Source organism: Bos grunniens, chromosome 11, assembly GCF_055505025.1.
Source record: "Bos grunniens cultivar Pamir isolate PY7600 chromosome 11, Bosgru_T2T1.0, whole genome shotgun sequence".
Lineage (NCBI taxonomy): Eukaryota > Metazoa > Chordata > Mammalia > Artiodactyla > Bovidae > Bos > Bos grunniens.
In genome coordinates, this window is record NC_141175.1 from 84670832 (window position 1) to 84691874 (window position 21043).

Genomic DNA, 21043 nt, shown 5'->3' on the forward strand with positions numbered 1-21043 from the left:
TGTTTCAATACTCTGGACCCACTGATTGTGCTCTGAGCCATTTGGCTCTGCCCTTTGCATTATAAAGGCAACCAGATGAAAAAGAGTGTTGTACATTTAGGCAAGGTCAAAACAGTTCCAACAAGTGGAAAATCTGCCCAGGCTCCAGCTTGCCTCCTCAGGTTCTAAAATAAGTACCTTTTTTTCCTACTGAAATTGTCTAGTGAAAGTGCTGGTTGGGAAGGATTGGGTGAAGAAAGTAAATGACTTTTAATCTCACTGAAGTAAAGAATTTTATCTTATCCATATTCATATTCCATGTGGTAACTGGCCCAATCAGTGCCTTACATAATTATAAGAACCAAAAAAGGAACAGGGTAAAATTTCTGAATCATCAAATAGGTTTTTTCTGTAATACAAACAGGAAGAGGGTTTTTTAAATTATATTGATAAGAAAACCCTAAAAGAAAGCACAAAGCATAAATTTGGGGAATATGGTTTTCATAGGTATGTATTTGTATTTGTCTGTCTCTGTGTCTATGATATGTGGATATGATACATGGAATATGACTATAAAATAATGAGGCTTAAAAACCACATATTTTGGACAATATCTTTATGTTGCGGTGAACTTTAATTTAAATAAGGCATGCTAAAGTGCTTTGCAAACTCCTAAAGTGGCAATCAAATAGAAAATGTTGCAATTTTAGATTGCTCAAAAACAAATAATTAATTGAGCAGTTCATATGGTCTATTGCAATAAAATTGTGACTTTGGTACAAACCAGGAAGAATGAAATGACTTGGCTCAAAGCTATATAACTACAGAAAAGGGAGAACAACTAATATAAAAAATTAATGGCAAAGCTTATTAAAGACTATTTAATGATGAAGCATTCTTACCTGTCCAATACATAATTTGACTTTGGAATATATTGCTTCTTTTATCTGAAAGAGCCATTTTTATCATTATAATTCCAAATCATGACAGCTCAGAAACTGTCGTTAATAAGAAGAATAAACTGAAGAACTTTATTCCTCCTCCACAGATAGGATTGAACGCAGCCGTATGGATGCAATAGCAGAAAAAGAAGGAAAACAAGATACAGTCTCAATAACTTCATACCTGGAGTCATGATTGCTTGTGTACTTATTCTCAGCTGCCATCACTCAGTCTCACAGCTGGACAACACCTCTCATTCAAAATAAACCTTCAGTTCTTGATGGCTCCATATCAGGTCGCTGCCATTGCCAGCTGTTTCCTGATCAGAGCACGTTGCTTTAAGATTTCCCTCTTTAAGTCCTTAGAGCAACTGCACAAGCACAGGAATACTTTGAAGCATTTTATGCCACTTACCAGTGATATTTGACCCTGTAACAAATTAAAAACAAATCACATTGACTAATGCTGTCACTGAAGAGCTATGGTTTCCATCTTGGGCTTCTATGATGGCTCAGGGATAAAGAATCCGCCTACAATGCAGGAGATGCGGGTTCAATCCCTGGGTCATGAAGATCCCCTGGGGTAGGAAATGGCAACCCACTCCAGTATTCTTGCCTGGGAAATCCCATGGACAGAGGAGCCTGGTGGGCTAAAGTACATGGGGTCACAAAGAGTAGGATACAACTGAGTGACCAACACACACACCACCACCACCAGAGTAGGAAGCAATAATGTTTCCCTTTACCTGTATCTGTGGATAAGACATTTGTTTTTTGGGCCAAAGATTTTCTCCCTCCACTGTGGTTAAAATTTTACATGCAAGATGAAAAGACAAAGAAAAGTAGAGTGATTTACTGAACTTGTTGCATTTAGAAAGTGGTCCCATTAAAGTAACTTGTAGATAGTTCTGACATACCTTAACATAAGTGCTGGTTTGGAAAAATATACATCTTCATGTAACCTCTGTGCATTTTTCTAAACACTTGTCTGTGACTTTTTCCTGAGTTAATGAATAGCTTAGATGACACATATAATAATCGATGGACTTAGATGGCTCTGATGAGGCTCCGGGCATGGATAGATCCTAAGAAATGTTTTGTAACCTGAAGTTTTTGCAAAGTCTCTTCACTTTTTCTTTGGGACCAATGGCCAGGTGTGTTTGAAGAAATGCTTTCCTACTTTTCAGCCCCATCATAACCACTCACTCACCCCAAGTTAGTGTCAGCCTCATTGGATTTAATCTGGTCCCAGCCAGCTTGACAGGATGGCTTCTCATTCATCAGTGCCTTTAAAGTACCCTCCTTGCAAAAAAAGAAAAAGTATATATATATATATATAATATTCATTATATATAAATATTAATATATAATTTAACATATATATTATATATATTGTGTGCATGCCAAGTCTCTTCAGTTGTGTCCAACTCTGTGACCCTATGGACTATAGCCCTCTGTCCATGGGTTTCTCCAGACAAGAATATTGGAGTGGGTTGCCATGCCCTCCTCCAGGGGATCTTCCTGAACAAGGGATCAAACCAGTGTCTCATGTCTCCAGCATTGACAGGCAAGTTTTTTACAATAAGTGCCACCTTGGAATGTGTATGTGTGTGTGTGTGTGTGTGTATGTGTGTGTGTGTATATATATATATGTATATGTATATGTATATGTATGTATTCCCTGGGGCCCAACTACGCTATTGAGAGAGAATGGTAATAAGGCATTCTCTGCTCAGTTGTCCAACAACTCTAGTCAAAATACCTTGAAATTGCTTACCCTAATTTTAGTTCATCTCTTCAAGCTCTGCCTGCTATAACTCAAAAAAACCTATGTCCCAAAAAACCCACATCTTTATTGTACTTTCTTTTAGCGTTAATATTGCTGCCTGTTCCACAGAGATAAGCCCATAGACATAATCGTGCTTAATGAGGCTGTCTATATAGGAATTTAGAACAGACTTTAAATGATACACTATTACAATTAGTAAAGCTTTTTAACCACTGATTTTTAATAGTATCTGGTGAAAAATAATTTTAATAATAGCAAAATCTGAGAGAACTAAGAGAAGTATACTTAATATTTCTTTACAAAATTATTTATTTCTTTAGGAAGTCATTTATTTAGGAACAGAACACTATGTTAGGTATTATAGATTACAAAGTACATAATGGGCTCAGATTCTGAAGTCAGGAAGATTCTAATCCACTCTGAAAAGGAGAATTTACAGTCCCAATAGACAGCAAGAAATAATTGAATACTGTTTTGTTTTCCTTATTTTTTAAATAAAATACAGAACTGAATTGTGTAATAATCATAATGTTCTACCACAAGCATGGGTTTCCCTAGTAGCTCAGACAGTAAAGCATCTGCCTGCAATGTAGGAGACCTGGGTTCAACCCCTGGATCAGGAAGGCCCCCTGGAGATGGAAATGGCAACTCACTCCAGTATTCTTGCCTGGAGAATCCTCATGCACAGAAAAGCCTGGTGGACTACAATCCATGAGGTCGCAAAGAGTCAGACACAACTGAGTGACCAACACACACACCACCACCACCACCACCACCAGCATGGAAGGGACGTCCTCGTGTGTCACACGAAGGCAGAGGGTATCATTGGGCACCTATGATGGGCTAGACGCCTTGGCACCCAGAAGGAACTTGAGATGGCTTCAGGCTTTTTATTCTTTTGTTTGGGGGCTCATAAGTAGAATTTTTGCACTGTGCATTCAAGAAGGCTTTCTTACCTCTTCTTGCTATTCTCTGGAGTTCTGCATTCAGTTGGGTATATCTAACCCTTTCTCCTTTGCCTTTTGCTTCTCTTCTTTTCTCAGCTTATTTGTAAGCCCTCCTCAGGCAGCCAGTTTGCCTTCTTGCATTTCTTTTTCTTAAGGATGGTTTTGGTCACCACCTCCTGTACAATGTTATGAACCTCCATCAATAGTTCTTCAGGCACTCTGTATACCAGATCTAGTCCCTTGAATCTATTTGTCACCTCCACTGTATATTCATAAAGGATTTGATTTAGATCATAACTGTGGCCTAGTGGTTTTCCCTACTTTCTTCAACTTGAGCCTGAATTTTGCAATACAAAGCTGATGATCTGAGCCACAATCAGCTCTATGTCTTGATTTTGTGACTGTATAGAGCTTCTGCATCTTTGGCTGCAAAGAATATAATCAACCTGATTACAGTACTGACCATCTGGTGATATCAATGTGTAGAGTTGTCTCTTGTGTTATTGGAAGAGGGTATTTGCTATGATCAGTGCATTTTCTTGGCAAACTCTGTTAGCCTTTGCCATGCTTTATTTTGTATTCCAGGGCCATACTTGCCAGTTACTCTAGGTATTTCTTGACTTCCTACTAAAGTGAATGATGCAAAGAAATAGAGAAAAATGATAGAATTAGAGAAACTAGAGATCTCTTTAAGAAAATTGAAGTTACTAAGGGAATATTTCATGCAAAGATAGGCACAATAAAGAATAAAAATGGCAAGGACCTAACAGAAGTAAATGAGATTAAGAAAAGGTGGCAAGAACACACAGAACTGTACAAAAAGTCTCTTAATGACCCAGATAACCACGATGGTATGGGCACTTACCTAGAGCCAGACATCTTGCAGTGTGAAGTCAAGTGGGCCGAGGGAAGCACTACTACAAACAAAGCTTAGAGGAGGAGATGGAATTCCAACTGAGCTATTTCAAATCCTAAAATATGCTGTTAAAGGGCTGGATTCAATATGCCAGCACATTTGGAAAACTCAGCAGTGGCCACAGGACTGAAAAAGGTCAGTTTTCATTCCAATCCCTAAGAAAGGCAATGCCAAAGAATGTTCAAATTAAAGTACAATTGCACTTATTTCACATCCTAGTAAAATTGTGCTCAAAATCCTTCAAGCTAAGCTTCAGCAATATGTGAACTGAGAATTTCCAGATGTATAAGCTGGATTTAGAAAAGGCAGAGGAATCAGAGATCAAATTGCCAACATCCGTTAGATCATAGAAAAAGCAAGGGAATTCCAAAAAACCATCTGCTTGTGCTTCATTGACTACTTTAAAGCCTCTGACTGTGTTGATCACAACTGTGGAATATTCTTAAAAAGATGGGAAAACCAGACCACCTTACAAGCCTCCTGAGAAACCTGTATGCAGGACAAGAAGCAACAGTTAGAACTGGACATGGAACAACAGACTGGTTCAAAATTGGAAAAGGAGTACGTCAAAACTGTATATTGTCACCCTGTTTATTTAACTTATATGCAGAGTACATCATACAAAATGATGAGCTGGATGATTCACAAGCTGGAATCAAGATTGCTGGGAGAAATATCAACAGTCTCAGATATGCAGATGATACCACTTTAATGGCAGAAAGTGAGGAACTAAAAAACCTCTTGCTGAAAATGAAAGAAGAGAGTGAAAAAGCTGGCTTAAAACTGAACATTTAAAAAACTAAGATCATGGCATTTGATCCTATAACTTCATGGAAAATAGATGAGGAAAAAGTGGAAACTGATAGATTTCATTTTCTTGGGCTCCAAAATCAATGGGGACAGGGACTGCAGCCACGAAATTAAGAGATGCTTACTCCTTGGGAGAATAGCTATAACAAACCTAGACAGTGTATTAAAAAGAAGAGACATCACTTTGCCAAAAAGGTCTATATAGTCAAAGCTGTGGTTTTTCCAGTAGTCATGATGGGAGTGAGAGTTGGACCATAAAGAAGGCTAAGTGCCAAAGAATTGATGCTTTCAAACTGTGGTGCTGGAGAAGACTCTAGACAGACCTTGACAGCAAGGAGATTAAACCAGTCAATCCTAAAGGAAATCAACCCTGAATATCTGTTGGAAAAGCTGTTGCTGAAGCTCTAATATTTTGGCTACCTGTCAGGAAGTGCCAACTCATTGGAAAAGACCCTGATGCTGGGAAATAATGAGGCAAGAGGAGGAGGTGGCAGAGGACGAGATGGTTGGATGACATCACTGACTCAATGGACATGAGTTTGAACAAACTCTGGAAGATTGTGAAGGGACAGGGAAGGTTGGCGTGCTGCAGTTCATGGGGTCACAAAGAGTTGGACACGACTTAGCAACTGACCTACAACAACAAGTATAACCTTGAACAATAACCTGGCAGATAATAACAAAATGTTTCTTATAAATCAAGGGACATGAGTTTGGAAAGAAGTGAAAGCAAGAGGGCCTGTCATTTTCAAATGGCACAGAATAGGAAAATCAGACCCTGCAAAGAGAGCAAAAATGAAATGGATTTACCCAAGATCATCTTCTTGGATACTGCCAGCTCAGTTAGAGTCAAGTTTCCAATAACAGCTTCAAATCACCAAATCATGTAATCTGAAATACAAGGATGTATAACACAAATAATCAAATATTTTAACAATAAATACAGCAAGTAAATTTAATATGCCTGTTGTATAGGGCCAGAATTATTATATTATAGAATTATTTAAGAGACCTCTTGCTGCTGCTGCTAAGTCGCTTCAGTTGTGTCCGACTCTGTGCGACCCCATAGACAGCAGCCCACCAGGCTCCACCGTCCCTGGGATTCTCCAGGCAAGAACACTGGAGTGGGTAAGAGACCTCTTAGATGCAATCTATTATGTTAAGTACAATGATTCTGCTTTCCAATGCTCTGGGCAGAATTTAAAAAGCCAGAAATCATATTAGCATAGCAGATCAATTTTCAAACCAGCTGAAGCCCCAGCACTTCATTCTGATTTACAGTATTGGGTTAGCTTCAGGTGTACTGTAAAGTGATTCAGTTATGCATGTTCTAAGTTGCTTCAGTCACATCTGACTCTTTGTGACCCCATAAACTCTAGCCCTCTAGTCTCCTCTGACCATGAGAGTCTCCAGGCAAGAATAACAGAGTGGGTGGCGATGCCCTCCTCCAGGGTATCTTCCTGACCCAGGGATCGAACCCACGCCTCTTACCTCTACCTGCATTGGCAGGTGAGTTCTTTACCACTCGTGCCACCTGGGAAGCCTATCCATACGCAATACTCTTTCTTTTTCAAATTCTTTTCTCATATTGCTTATCACAGACAGTTGAATATAGTTCCCTGTGCTATACAATGGGTCCTTGTTGGCTAGCTGTTTTAAATATAGTGTGTATATGTTAGCTCCAGTCTCAGCAATTTCAACAATGCCATAACTCCTCCATTTAACCCATTCAAAATCAAAATGATGATAAGCTTGCCACTTGAGGGGTTTTGGGTCCCACTATCCCCTACAATCACCCCAAGAATCAGCCAAAGTGGACCCCGCACAACTAGCCAAACATATTCTATACCATGTTGCATCTCAGCTATTACTCCAACACTTTGTCTGCCTGAACCCCCCGCCTTCTCACCATTATTCACTCAGGGTCTCAGGACACATGTACCTGGTATGTGATTTATGCTTGTCTCCGTCCTAACCCTGCTTCAGAGTGAGGAGTATAGGGTTTCCCTTGTGGCTCAGTAGTAAAAAATCCACGTGTTCGATCCTTGCTCTGGGAAAATGCCACATGCCGTGGAGCAACTAAGCCCATGCACCACATTGAGCCTGTTCTCTAGAGCCTGGGATCCACAATCATTGAGCCCATGCATTACAACTACTGAAGCCCACACACCCTTGAGCCCGTGTTCCACAAGAAGAGAAGCCACTGCGATGGGAAGCTCTCGTACCTCAACTAGAGGGTAGCCCCCGCTTGCCACAACTAAAGAAAAGCCCGTTCAGGAAAAAAGACCCAGCACAGCCACAAAGACCCAGCACAGCCAAAAACAAATAAATACAATTTTTAAAAAGAGTGAGGAGTATAATTCAAAGCCAGGCAATTATTCCATGAAATCTTTTTTTATTCTTTGAATTGAGAATAACTTATTCATCTGTCCGTTTAGTCCCTTATTCAGTTATACATTGTATTGAACACCTATTGTATGATGTTTTAATGATGCAAGTAAAAATGAAATCTATTGTCTGAGTATATAAAACTTATAGCCTAACTGAAAAGCTAACCAACAAAATAATAATTACCCTACAGTTATTGAGTGGAATGTCAGGGTTGTACAAAGTAGGCCTAATATGCCTCAAAAACCTAAACAATAGAGGAAGAATCTTCTCCCCAGAGAAGAGAACAGTTGATCTGAGCTTTGAAATTCAAGGAGTTAGCTAAATAAAGAAGAGAATGAATGATAGTGTAGGCAAAAGACATGCAGGAAAATAGCAGGTGAAGAAAACCAAGTTTTTGCAACTGGCCAGGATGCACATGTACACCAAGTCATTTATAATGAAATGAGAGAAACTTTGATGGTGACTGACCAGAGAAGTAATTAAGATGTGAACAAGTAACTCTCAGAACATTTTCAAAAACTAAGAAATTTTTATTTTATCCTGAAAGGCCTGGGTAAGTATTGAAAAATGCTGAACGGGGAATGGCAAGTTAAGAATTTGGCTTTAAATAGTGCCATCATCCACCCAAAACTTAAGCCAGAAATCTGAGGCAAACATGCTACAACACTTCCATTTATAATGAGAAGGAGCCAATTCATCAGAGAGATGTAATAATTATAGAGATAAATTGGCAAACATTTAGCTAGCTTGACCAAGAAGAAAAGAGACTCAAGACATTAAGAGGGGACATTATTACTGATCTTACAGGTATAAAAATGATTGAAAGGACTATTATAAACTATTGTATGCCAATGAATTGATAACTTAGACGAAATGACTAATTCCTCAAAAGACTCATTAAGAAACTAAACTAATTTTTAAAAATAGATAATCTGAGTAAAGTTATAGCAAGTGTAGAGATCAGATTAGTTTTCAAAAAAACCTACCTGTAAAGAAAACAAATGTCCAGGTGGCTTCATTTTCAGTTTGAAAATGAAAGTAAGAAGACAATTCGTTTCACAATAGCAGCAGAAGAATAAAATATTTAGAAATAAATTTATCCAAAAAGTGTAAAACATACTCTGAAAACTAAAAAATATTCTTAAAAATTTAACAAAGATCTAAATAAATGAAAATCACCCATGTTTATGGATCAGAAGATTGAATACTGTTAAGATGGCAGTACTCTCAAAGCTGACCTACAGATTTAACACAATTCCTATTAGAAATTCAGTTGACTATATTATAAAAACAGACAGTCTGATTCTGAAATTCATATTGAATTGAAAGAAACCCATAATAGGGCTTCCCTGGTGGCTCAGATGGTAAAGAAACCCATAATAGTCAAAATAATTATGAAAAAAAGAAGAAAAAAGTAGGAGAACTCATTCCTAATTTCAAAACTTACTACAAAATAATGTAATGAAAACAGTGTCTTATTGGAACAAAGACAGACATACATATAGATCAATAGGAAAAAGTTGAGACTCCAGAAATAAATTAAATACAAATCTAAATAAGTACATCTAAAGTCAACTGACAACCAACAGGATTACTAAGACTATTCAATGAGAAAAAAAATAGTATGCTCAACAAATGGTGCTGGGACAAATGGGTATCAATTTACAAAAGAATGAAGTCCATTTCATACAGAAAAGTTAATTCAAAATGGATTAATTACCTAAACATAAGAGCTAAAGCTATAAAACTCTTAGATGAAAGCATAGGCAGAAAACTTCATGCCTTCAGATTTGGCAAAAGTATGAGCAACAAAAGAAAAAATAAATTGGTCTTCATCAATATTTCAACACCCCCTAGAGTGCCCCTTTTACTTACTTTTACAAGAAAGTAAAACAAACAAACAAAACACCACAAAATGCAAGAAAATATTTGCAAATCCTGTAGCTGATAAATTTGTACCTGGAATATATAATAGACATTTACAACTGAATGATAAAAAGACCACCCAATAAAGAAGTGGGCAAAAAATCTGAATAGGTGTGTCTTCAAGGAAGATGTGCAAATAACCAGCAAGTACAGGAAAAAACTGTTAAACATCATTAGTCATCAGTGAATGCAAATCAAAACCACAGTGAGATACCATTCTGCAAACACTAGCATAGCTTGAATGAGAAAGTTAGAGAACAAAAAATATAACAATTGTATGGAGATATTGAACGCTCATACACAGCTAGTGAGACTATAAAATGCCACAACTGCTTTAGAAAATAATCTGGCAGTTCCTCAAATGATGAAACATAGAATTACCATGCATGTGTGCGTGCTAAGTTGCTTCAGTTGTGTCCAACTTTTTGCTACCCTATGAACCATAGCCTGCCAGGGTCCTCTGTCCATGGGATTTGCCAGGCGAGAATACTGTGGTGGGTTGCCATGCACTCCTCCAGGGGATCTTCCTGATCCAGGGATTGAACCTGCATTCCTTACATCTCCTGCATTGGCAGGTGGGTTCTTTACCACTAGCACCACCTTGGAAGAGAATTACCATATAACCCAACAATTCCATTCCCAAGTATACATCCAAGAGAAATTACAACATGTTGATATAAAAAGTTTTACACAAATATTTATAGCAGGATCATTCATAATAGCCAACAGGTGTAAAACAGTGAGATGTTCATTAATAGATGAATGGATAAACAATATAGGGTATATCTACACAATGAAATATTACTCAGTCAAAAAGAGAAATAAAGTACTAATTCATGCTACAAATGGATGAACTTTGAAAACATGCTAAATGAAGGAAGCCAGACACAAAAGACAATGCATTAAAGTCCCGAATAGAGAGATCCATTGAGACAGAAAGTTGATTACTGGTTCCTTAGAGCTGAGGAGAATGGAAGGACAGGAATGAGATGAAAATGTTTTAAAATTGATTGCGGTGATAGTTGCACATATCTGCAAATGTATTATAGTAAACACCATTGGATTGTACAGTGGCTCAGCGAATAGTCTGGCATGTGAATTATATCTCAATAATATAAGAGAAGTTTGGACATTATGCTGAGAAAAAATTTAATCACTGTGTCAGTGGTGATGCTGGGAACAAGTCAAGAAAATCTATTTAGAAGAAATGATGTTTGAAGTGGTTCTTCAAGGATAAGTAAGAACTGTGTTCAATTGCTTTAACTTATTCCTCATCTTGAAAGATAGACTGAGTTTGCTAATAATTTGCCTTGAAACTTTTTAAAACTTGCTATATGCCTTAATAAGACTTTCATAAAAGATTTCTTTTATGTCCTTAGACAAAAGAAGAAAATATTTTAACCACCAAAAATTGAATATCTCTGCTCTTTTTAAACATTACAATCCTTATCTCTCTCTTTAATACTACTAATTTGTGTCAGACATCCAGTCTAAATGATCTGTGTTAACATTGTGGCCCGCTGCTTTAGGGAACTGAAAACATTAGATAATTTGTCCAGATAAACCAAAATGATGTTGATATTTTTTGACACTCTGTTTTTCTGTCTCCTTTGAGTTGGCAGACACTATCCAGATGGTCAGTGGGATATTTGAGATTCTCTTTTTTTTTTTTTGGCTATGCAGGGTCTTCATTGTGCCATGTGGGATCTAGTTCCCTGACCAAGGGTTGAACCCTAACCCCCTGCATTGGGAGCATGGAGTCTTAACCATTGGACTAAGAGTGAAGTCCCTATTTGAGATTCTTATACCTTAAACAGCAGGGAGGGCTGCCAGGCTAATAATACTAGTTGAGAGTTAATTATCATCTGTCCATTTTTCACTCATGTATTAATCCATGTAATTATTCAGCAAACTTGTCAAGTTACTGTAGAAGAGACACTGCATTGAATGTTGGAAATACAAGAACAAATAATACGGTGCCCCTGTCTTCCAGGAGCTTACAGTCTAATGGCCAAGGGTGGAGAGGTCAGAAGAGACTAGAGTATGCCATATGTGCCTTGTAATATCTGGTGGTGAGGTCTGGAAAGACTTGAGAAAGGAAGAGACACTGAGCTGAATCTTAAAAGCCTGAGGATACCTTCATCAGGCAGAAAAGGTAAAGTATATGCATGAATGTGCCTACTTTTGGGGGAAGGTACAGAACTTTCCATTGAAAGGAACAGCCTGTGCAAACTATCCCATAGTGAGAGAGCATGCCCAGATGCACTTCTCTATGGAGTTAAACAAATTTTTTGATGTCAATACATTAAATCCTGATTTCCTCATTTGCAAGTGTCATGAAGACCAGTTTAACCTCTTTCCCTGAAAGTATAATAGGACTCGAACCTCCTTAACAAGAGAATTTTTCCTTATACACATACCCCAAGGCATCTTCCAGAGTTGAGGAAAATCTCCCCGGCCAAGAGTATTGATTACCCAAGCTAAGCAGGAAGTTGGCCCACTTCCACAGCAAGCTTCATCAAGAACATGCCAACTCAGTTTGGCCAACCCAAAACGGGCAAACGCATTTTGGAATACACAAGCTTCTCATACCTTGGATGTTGCTAAAAATTCCGAGAGGTCTTAAGTTAAGCCTATCAAAGGGTCTGTGAGTTCTTTGAACAGAGCAGTCTCCCAGGCCCTGGTATACATAGTCATTGTGGGTCCTAATGTAGTAACTGCTCTGCATATTAACTAAACAATGCCAAACACATTAACTCATAGGATAATTCTAGGGTGAGAAGGTCAAGAGTTTTCTTGACTAACTAACAGAGGAAGAATCAGAACTTTGTGATATGACCAATGTTACATAGCTAGTAAGTAACAGAGCTAGGACCAAAGCATTGTCTTTCATTTGAATCCTGAGTTGATCATCTAGAACCCATCTTGTATTCATTACGGTTTTATTTTTCTCCACTGATAAGAGGCGGACAGCTTGCGATTGCTACAGCGACTCAGGATTGCTGGCAAGAACTGACATTCTTTTGTCTGTCTGGTTCACTTTCCTTGCTTTCCAGGCCTTTGTCCCTCTGCTTGTCCCCTCCTGGTCACCAAATGGCAGCTGCAATTTCAGCCTTGAATTTGCTCTCTCAGAAGGAACGAGGTGGAAGTAGCAAAAGGACAAGATGGGTAAAAGCTGATCCTGTCCCTTTTTATTTTTTAATTGGAGGGCACAATATAATGTTGGTTTCTACTACACATCAACATGAGTCAGCCATAGGCATACGTATGTCCCCTTCCTTCTTGAAACTCCGTCCCACCACTCACCCAATCCCACTCCTCTAGATTGTCACAGAGCCCCCATTTGAGCTTCCTGTGTTTTATAGCAAATTCCCACAGGTTATCTATTTTAAATATGGTGATGTATATATTTCTACATTACACTCTCAATTCATGCCACTCTCTCCCTCCTGTGTGCACAAGTCTGTTCTCTGTGTCTGTGTCCCTACTTCTGCCCTGCAAATAGTGAATTAAAAAAAAAAAAACCCTTTTCTGAAGTCTCACCAAGGGACTCCTGTTTACCCCTGTTTGGCCAAAACAGTGTTACATGGTCATCCCTAGCAGCAATGGATGAGAAAAGAAGAGCTTTGCTTTTGAATTTCTACAGTAGGAAAAGGCAAGGGAAGGGAGGGTGATGAATAACTCCTGGGAAAAGTCATCTTTTACCATGCCTATCATTGGTCAGCTTGTTAAATATCAATCTTAATTTTCATTAGGTATTATTATATAGACTATATATTATTATATAAATACTAGGTAATTTATTATGAAGATCTATATAATTTATTATATAAACATATAAAGAAAAATGTTATAACTATATTAAATTTATATATGTAATATTTATATGCATATATTTATTTATATATACGTAATTGCTGGTAGGGAGGGCGAGAGAGGTTGGAATTTCAGAATATTTTGAACAAAAAACAACTTTGCCTCTCATTGTTCTGACCTTAGTGTTATTACACAGAGATTACTAAAACTTAGGAGTGCTCTAACTTGCCATAAATATATCAGTTAGGTATCCTTCTCTATTTTTCTTCTATAGAAATATTAAAACCTACATGAGATAGAGAAGATAATAATGAACTCCAGTCACAGGTTGATAGGTGTACCTATAGGCTATCTGCAAATATGATCATTTTGTTAGTCATGTTTTGTCTGCCTCTCCCTTTTTCCTCTGGAATATTTTAAGCAAACTCATTTCAATATACTAAAATGAATTATGCCTGTGTGTCTCAAATTTATTTTTTCTAACGAGAGACTCTAAGGAGTTTTAACGTGATTTTGAAAAAGTTAACCGATGGGAAAATGTTATTTGAAAGGTCTCTTTCTCTCTCTTTCCATATTTTGACCTCTTATTACATAAGTAACAACAAATTGAGAAAATAGAGAGGCAGATAAGCTTAAACACCTGAAAAGCTAGATTTCAAAAGAACTGGGCATCCTAAGGGAGTATGCATCACCTCTCTACCACACAGAGCAGGATTTGTTCCCCTTGCCCCCGACCCCCACCACTTAAAATGTAAGTCACAGCTATGTATCATTTAGAGTACCACTGAAGTTAACAAATGTAGTAATTAGTATTCTATTCAGGTTTATATTCTTTAACATTAAAGAAAAAAATGTTTCCTGAATCTCGAACCGATGGTCGCTTCTTTAGAACTGCCTCAATTATCCTAGTGAGAAGCAATTCCAGTAAGAACTTGGCCTTTCCTCCTCTTATTAGAGATTTTGATTACTTTGACCTGCTGCTGCTACCTTATCCTTAAAGACAGGGGTCCTCATCCTCTAGGATCTAATGCCTGATGATCTGAGCTGGAGCTGATGTAATAATAATAATAAATAAAGTGCACGATAAATGTAATGCACATGAATCATACTGAAATCATTCCTCCCCACCATCCCCACCCACCCCCCAACCCCAGTCCATGAAAAAATTGTCTTCCATGAAACTGGTCCCTGGTGCCAGAAAGGCTGGGGACTGTTTCTTTAAGACAAACTATCCAGAGTATTAACAACTATCCCTGGTTAAAGAAATACCTTATGTATTTATTCATCCCTGAACAATGTAATCCATTGTTCAGACATCCATTCATTTCCTAATGCTTTTTGGGTCTCATACCTGTATCTTATCACTGAAATCTTTAAGGATGAAAATCCTGGTAAGGAACTGTAATCACATCTCTCTTTTCACAAAGCTCAGGAAACCCACATCCTGAAAACACTATGTGGGAATCAGGTTAAAAATTGGTTGTTCTCTAACCATCTAGAGAGTAAAAATGCCAATCTGAACGTGTGTTTGTGAAAAGGCATAGTGGCAGGATGGCAGGGTGGGAAATGCGCCTGGCTGGAAGGATCTCTATATGTGTATTTTTATCATCCATGTGTTGGATGAAGCGGAGAGCTGCCAGATAGCTTCTTTTCGACAGCTTGGAGTTACTGTTGGGAACAGATCCATGTATGGAAGCGAAAGCCGAAAGGCACAGATAAGCAGAGATCCAGCTATGCAAACCATGTTTAGAGACACTTAAACGACAAGCATCCCAGGTTCGTTCTTTCTGGTAAATTTGGAGAAGCCATCACCCCGGGTCTTTTTTCACATCCAGCCCATGCAGACTGATCGGCCAGCTCAACCAGAGGTAGGTGCAGGGCTTTTGTGATGAAACGTTTCTAAAGGGTCATTTGTGAATATTCCCTCCCAAGCTCTTGAGGTCCCTTAAAGGAACCTGCCAAATAATATTTTGAAAAAAAGAAAGATTTGGTTTGGGGCTGGTGACTAAGAGGTATTTAACAGCTCTGCCTTCACAAGACAGGGCAGCTTGGTTACAGAGGGAAAGTGGCCACAAAGAACTGCTCCCAAATAGAATTCTTTTCTCTGGGGTCACTTACTGTTTAGATTTCTGTGGATACGAATCTCCCTCAATATTGCCAGCACCTTGGAAACGGGCCCCAGCTTCCCGTGGGTTCCGATACTGTGTATTTTATGGGAGGGAGGTAAGCTTTGCCCTCTTCTTTGCTTGCTCGTCGGAATCCAGCGTAAACTCACATGTGTGGCTAGTTCTTCCTTAGACCTAGGAAGAGCTGCTTGTAAACAACATTATTATTTTTGGCAGCTGAAGTCATTTTTGCAGTGTTTCTCAGTAGATGGGAGGTTGATTACATCCCGTTCAGAGATTCTTGGTTTGTTTTCACAAACATGGGGTCTTGCGCAAGTTGAAATTGCTGCAACCAGCTGTAAGCACTAGACTTCTCAGTACCTTCAACGTTTCTCTCTTTGTTGATAATGACTGAAAACTAAGGAGCTTGAGGGGAAAGCTATGTGATGATAATTTTGCCATCAGTGATGTTCAGGGGATGGTATATTGTGGCAGAATCACAAAAGCTAGATGTCTTGGGGTCCCAAGTAAAAGCAAGAATATGAAGACAAGAACAGTGTCAGAATCACTATGACTTTAGTTTCCAGGATGCTGGTTAACCGAGCCAAAGCTTATCAGATGCATGTTGAAATGCTACTCCAGCTAATTACCAAATGGTAATCATTAGATCATTAAGCATTTCTTTTAAAATTGTCAGCAAAATCTATGAACTTCTGCAAAACACAAAAGTGGGGGGGCGGATTTGCAGCTCATAACTATAAAACGTCTGTGTGTTTTCAAGACTGAATTAAAAGCATTTTTACACAAGATAATGGAATTTAAATTCAAAATTTCCCTCATTGAGAATATTGTGTCTATGTTTCATGGAAGATTTGAACCAACTCTTCATTTAAGTATGTTTTTAATCTTAAGATAGAACATGAGAAGGAAAAAAAAAAGAAAGAAAAATTGAGTGTGATTCTTCCTTCTCTGATGACATATATGATACGGAAAATGATTAATAAACAAATGTTAAGAAAATAATAAAAACAGCTTGTAATACTGACCAAGGAGATGGTCTTTGGATAAATTACATATCTGGGAAAAGGATATAGGCAAAGCGACTTAAATTGTGTGGTGGGTTTCTTCAAGTTGTGGATGTTCTCTAAGACCAAAAAATGTGCCAGGGAAAGAAAAAACAAGGTTTTATTTCAATAAGAATACATTATCATTACTAAAATAATTATCATTCTAAATTTTCATCAAATTTAGATGTCTAGTCTATTTAAACTGACAGCATGTTATATTAACAACACATTCAGACTAACCTTTCTACATCTCTAAAATAAGCTATTTTACTTTATCTAAAAATACTAATATTCTATATCTGCAGGCGAGAGAGAGAAGGAGAGAGAATAAACTATGCCTTCTCTTTTTAAACTAACAGAGCTAACTAAACTGTCATAACTTCAGCTAAAGTGGAACAGGCCTTCAAAAGGATGGAGTTAAAATAATTAAACACTACATACCAGCCGGCTTTCTGAAAGAAATAGCACAGCAAGAGTTTTGGCAATTTTCAATATATAAAAGGTTAATCTAAATGATGTCACTAGTGTTTGTAATCGGATGCAATGCATATATGACATCCACTGTTTCTCATTTGCTTATTGCCAAGTGCATTTCAAGTGTGTACCCCTCGTGAGAAATGTCTGTTCCTGTTTTTTCTTTAGTAAACAAATTTATGAAGTAATAAAGAATTACTTACTGCTATTTTATATATATAGTATGTCATCTATGAAAAAAAATTTTGACCATAAACTACTTGCCCTTTTGACTTATGACTTCTTAAGTATTTGGTGATGACTGTACATGTTAGAAAATCTTGAGCTCATATTTTGAGAAGAGAATTGGAAGTATTGACGGTCTTACGTGAAAAAAATATGACTTGAATTCTCTATGCTATAGTTAGCTGAGGTAGAAGCAAATTCACAGAGACCAAGAATGATAGAAAAGTTGAATTTTGTCCTGAAAGCATAGAGCACAGATTTGAGGTGTCTGTCTGTGAAGGGCCAGACCAGATAGCTCCTGAGCCTGGCTGCTACCAAAAGAGCAGGAGAAACAGATGTTTTTAGGGGCTTTGATGTGAACAATATCCCTTAAAATGTTTGGGGAGAATTTGTATGAAAGTAAGAGTAGAGATTTGCTTTTCCAGAGGCATGGAAAATGGTGACCCAGAGGAAAACCCATTAAGTTTCAAGGAAATGAAAATGATTACTCTAAGGAAAAGAGAATCTATTGGGAACTTAAATAAAATAAAAATTTCTCTAATGATTAAAACTGGACATTCCATGGCAGATAATTATTAAAGTATCTTTAAGATATAAAAAGCATCAATTCAAAAGTATCAGTTTTTTTGCACTCAGCCTTCTTTATGGTCCAACTATCACATTCATACATGACTACTGGAAAAACCATAGCTTTGACTATATGGACCTTTGTCAGCAAAGTGATGTCTTTGCTGTTTAATATACTGTCTTGGTTTTTCATAGCGTTTTCTTCCAAGGAGCAAGAACCTTTTAATTTCATGGCTGCTTTTGAACTGTGGTATTGGAGAAGACTCTTGAGAGTCCCTTGGACAGTAAGGAGATCAAACCAGTCAATCTTAAAGGAAATCAACCCTGAATATTCATTGGAAGGACTGATGCTGAAGTTCCAATGTTTTGGCCACCTGATATGAAGAGCCGACTCACAGGAAAAGACCCTGATGCTGGGAAAGATTGAGCGCAGGAGGAGAAGGGGACGACCAAGGATGAGATGGTTGGAAGGCAACACTGACTCAATGGACATGAGCTTGAGCAAACTCCAGGAGACAGTGAAGGACAGAGGAGCCTGGTGTGCTGCAGTTCACGGGGTCGCAAAGAGTTGGACACTACTTAGCAACTGAACTACAACAAAGAAATGAAAGGGGACAAGTTACCATGGCACTTAGTCTGCTGAGGAGAAAATGGCCTTTTCCATTCCATCGACACCTTGCCATGAAATGGGCCGTGGTCCTCGACTCCTGAAAATCACTGGGCGGGGAGTGGAGGAGGAGATGTCCACTGTACCCTTGATGGACTAAATATTCTTATGGGAGTTCAGGCAAAGGCAGCTTCTTCTTTTAATCCACCCCAGGAAATTCTAATGTGCAACCAGCACTGAGAACCAGTTTCTTTTTGCAATAAAAAAACTGGTCATCAGTCCAGTTTATTTGGTTGAGGGGAGTTAATAGAACAGCTGAAGATAAAAAACATGCTGTTTCCCAGAAAGGTGATTTCTTGGAATTTTGATTGTAGTAATATTTTCTGACAGAAAGTACCTATTGAAAGGTTCCAACATATTTAAAAATCTTTCACTAGATATAGATCTAGTTCGTATCACTCATACCCCCTGGCCTGAATGCTGGCCACAATTATTGAAAAGTAAAAATATATGTGTGTATATGTGACGTTATGGATCTTAACTACAGCTGCCAAGTGAAATTTCATATTGTTTTAGCTAATTATCAAACAGCCATCTGAAAGTGCATATTAATTTTGGATAGCAACAGTTTTCTATGGATTAAGAAAATCATTGCCTTTTTTGCCTTTCTAAGTGTCAAGAACTTTGGAGAGAGGGTGAATGATTTTATGCAGAGGATATATTAATTATCATGTATTAATAAATATGAATAAGAAATTAAGACTAGCCACAATACTAAGAGGCTGTGTAGGGCCACACAAGACTCCTTGCACTTGTCAGTAAGAAGTGAAGACTGGGCTCCCTGAGCCCTGCAAAAATGATTCTGGGTTGAATGTAGATAGAGGATAAATAACACTTTTAGATTTCAGCTCAGGTTATAGCAGACTATTTGAGAAAGGGAGTGGAAGCAGTGATTAGAATGATGACTGCTGAGGATAACTTCAGTCTGACAGCCTAGGTTTTAGGTCTGCCTTCAATGTATTAATGGCTAAGTGACTTTGGACAGGTAACATCATCTTTGTAAGCCTCTATTTCCCTCTCTGCAAATTGTGGATAGCAATAACCATATCAAAGGAGTTAAGTAGCAAAGAGCAAAAAAAGAGTTTAGCTTAATTGCCTGTAAATGGTGGTACCATCTTTGTAATCAATATTAAAATCAGATGTATTTTTCTTACAAGACTAATTTCCCTGTCATTAGAAATACTAGACAGAAGAATGATCACATTTTAGAGTATATGAATTCTTGAATTCCTTTCAATTCAGTTTCTAAAGTTAACCCACCACTCATACTGTTCATTTGGGAGATACTGATTCAGTTCAGTTCAGTTCAGTCACTCAGTAGTGTCAGTTAATCACAAACATTGACTTTCCCTCTTACTCCAAATAATATCATGGTGAGTCTGGAAACTATCATTTAAGATGTCAAAAATAAATATAGATGTATATTCACTCACAAATATGAAAGACATACAAAAACTATATCAAAAATAAAGTCATAAAAAAAATGAAGTCATCGTAATAGATGAGAAGGATACCAGTTAACAAGACGTTTCCTTCCTTAATTGTTTTCTAAACAAATTCTGTTTTACATAGAGATAGATGAATCCGTTGAATATTTACCCTATTCAGAGCAATGCATTATATTCCAATTAATAATATGTTATTATAATAAAGTCTCTTCAACAGTTTGCCCTTTCAGAGATAAGATGCAATCATATGTAAAATGACATATATACTATTATGCTGTTATTATGCAATTATCAATTACAAGCTATTGTTGAATTTCATTTAAAGAAATAGAATTTTAACAAACTATTTCTAAATCTTAACTTTATTGATGCTGTACCCATATAGAAAATATTATGAAATAAAAGTTCTTCTTTTTTTTGGTTAAAAGCCTGAGTTCAAGATTCAGACAAATCAATAAAATTCCAACTATGCTTCTTATTGTCATTCTGGGCAAGACCTAATAACTGTCTTGAGGTGTGTTGAACTCTACTGTTTTCCAAAACACTTTCAAGGAAGTCATATATATTAATTTATAAATTCTAAAAATTACCCTACAAGATTGGCAGTCATTTTGCTAAAGAAGAGTGAAGTGAAGTCACATGCCCAAGGTCACACAGCAAGTAAACAGAAAAGGAAGAATTTGAAGCCTATTTTTAGCCTCTGTATTTTGCAGTCCCACAACTGTTTCTTGGCCTTTAAAAGATAGAAACAAATATATTAATGCTTAAAAAAATTAATGTACAAAAAATATACAATATAGAATCTGACAAGAAGTGAGAGCAAGCCACATTATTCTTCTTAGATTCAGTTCAATCACTCAGTCGTGTCCTACTCTACGACCCTATGGACTACTGGACACCAGGCTTCTCAGTCCATCACCAACTCCCAGAGCTTACTCAAACTCATGTCCATCAAGCCAGTGATGCCATCCAACC

The 21043-nt window shown here is 37.6% G+C and overlaps 1 protein-coding gene and 1 long non-coding RNA gene across 32 annotated transcripts in view; one reads left to right on the forward strand and one right to left on the reverse strand.

The window, feature by feature from the left end:
* The window catches only part of LOC147363453 (uncharacterized), a 271934-nt gene extending 255956 nt beyond the window's left edge, over positions 1 to 15978 (reverse strand). For 11 of the 15 annotated variants that reach the window (XR_015137168.1, XR_015137166.1, XR_015137159.1 and 8 more), the window contains exons 1-5: positions 15634 to 15978; positions 6193 to 6273; positions 3666 to 3832; positions 2131 to 2222; positions 1105 to 1350 (exon numbers count right to left, since the gene is read on the reverse strand). This is a non-coding gene — a long non-coding RNA (uncharacterized LOC147363453). The other 4 variants (XR_015137155.1, XR_015137160.1, XR_015137163.1 and 1 more) reach the window with 4 other exon arrangements.
* SLC8A1 (solute carrier family 8 member A1) overlaps positions 15127 to 21043 on the forward strand; it is a 447983-nt gene continuing 442066 nt past the window's right edge. For 4 of the 17 annotated variants that reach the window (XR_015137133.1, XM_086327304.1, XM_086327312.1 and 1 more), the window contains exon 1: positions 15131 to 15383. Coding sequence is in view for 1 of the 17 variants with exons in the window: in XM_086327297.1 (XP_086183423.1) it covers positions 15354 to 15383 (30 nt within the window). In the remaining 16 variants the exon portion in view is untranslated. Of the gene's footprint in view, positions 15384 to 21043 lie in introns of all 17 variants that reach the window. The other 13 variants (XM_086327294.1, XM_086327301.1, XM_086327297.1 and 10 more) reach the window with 6 other exon arrangements.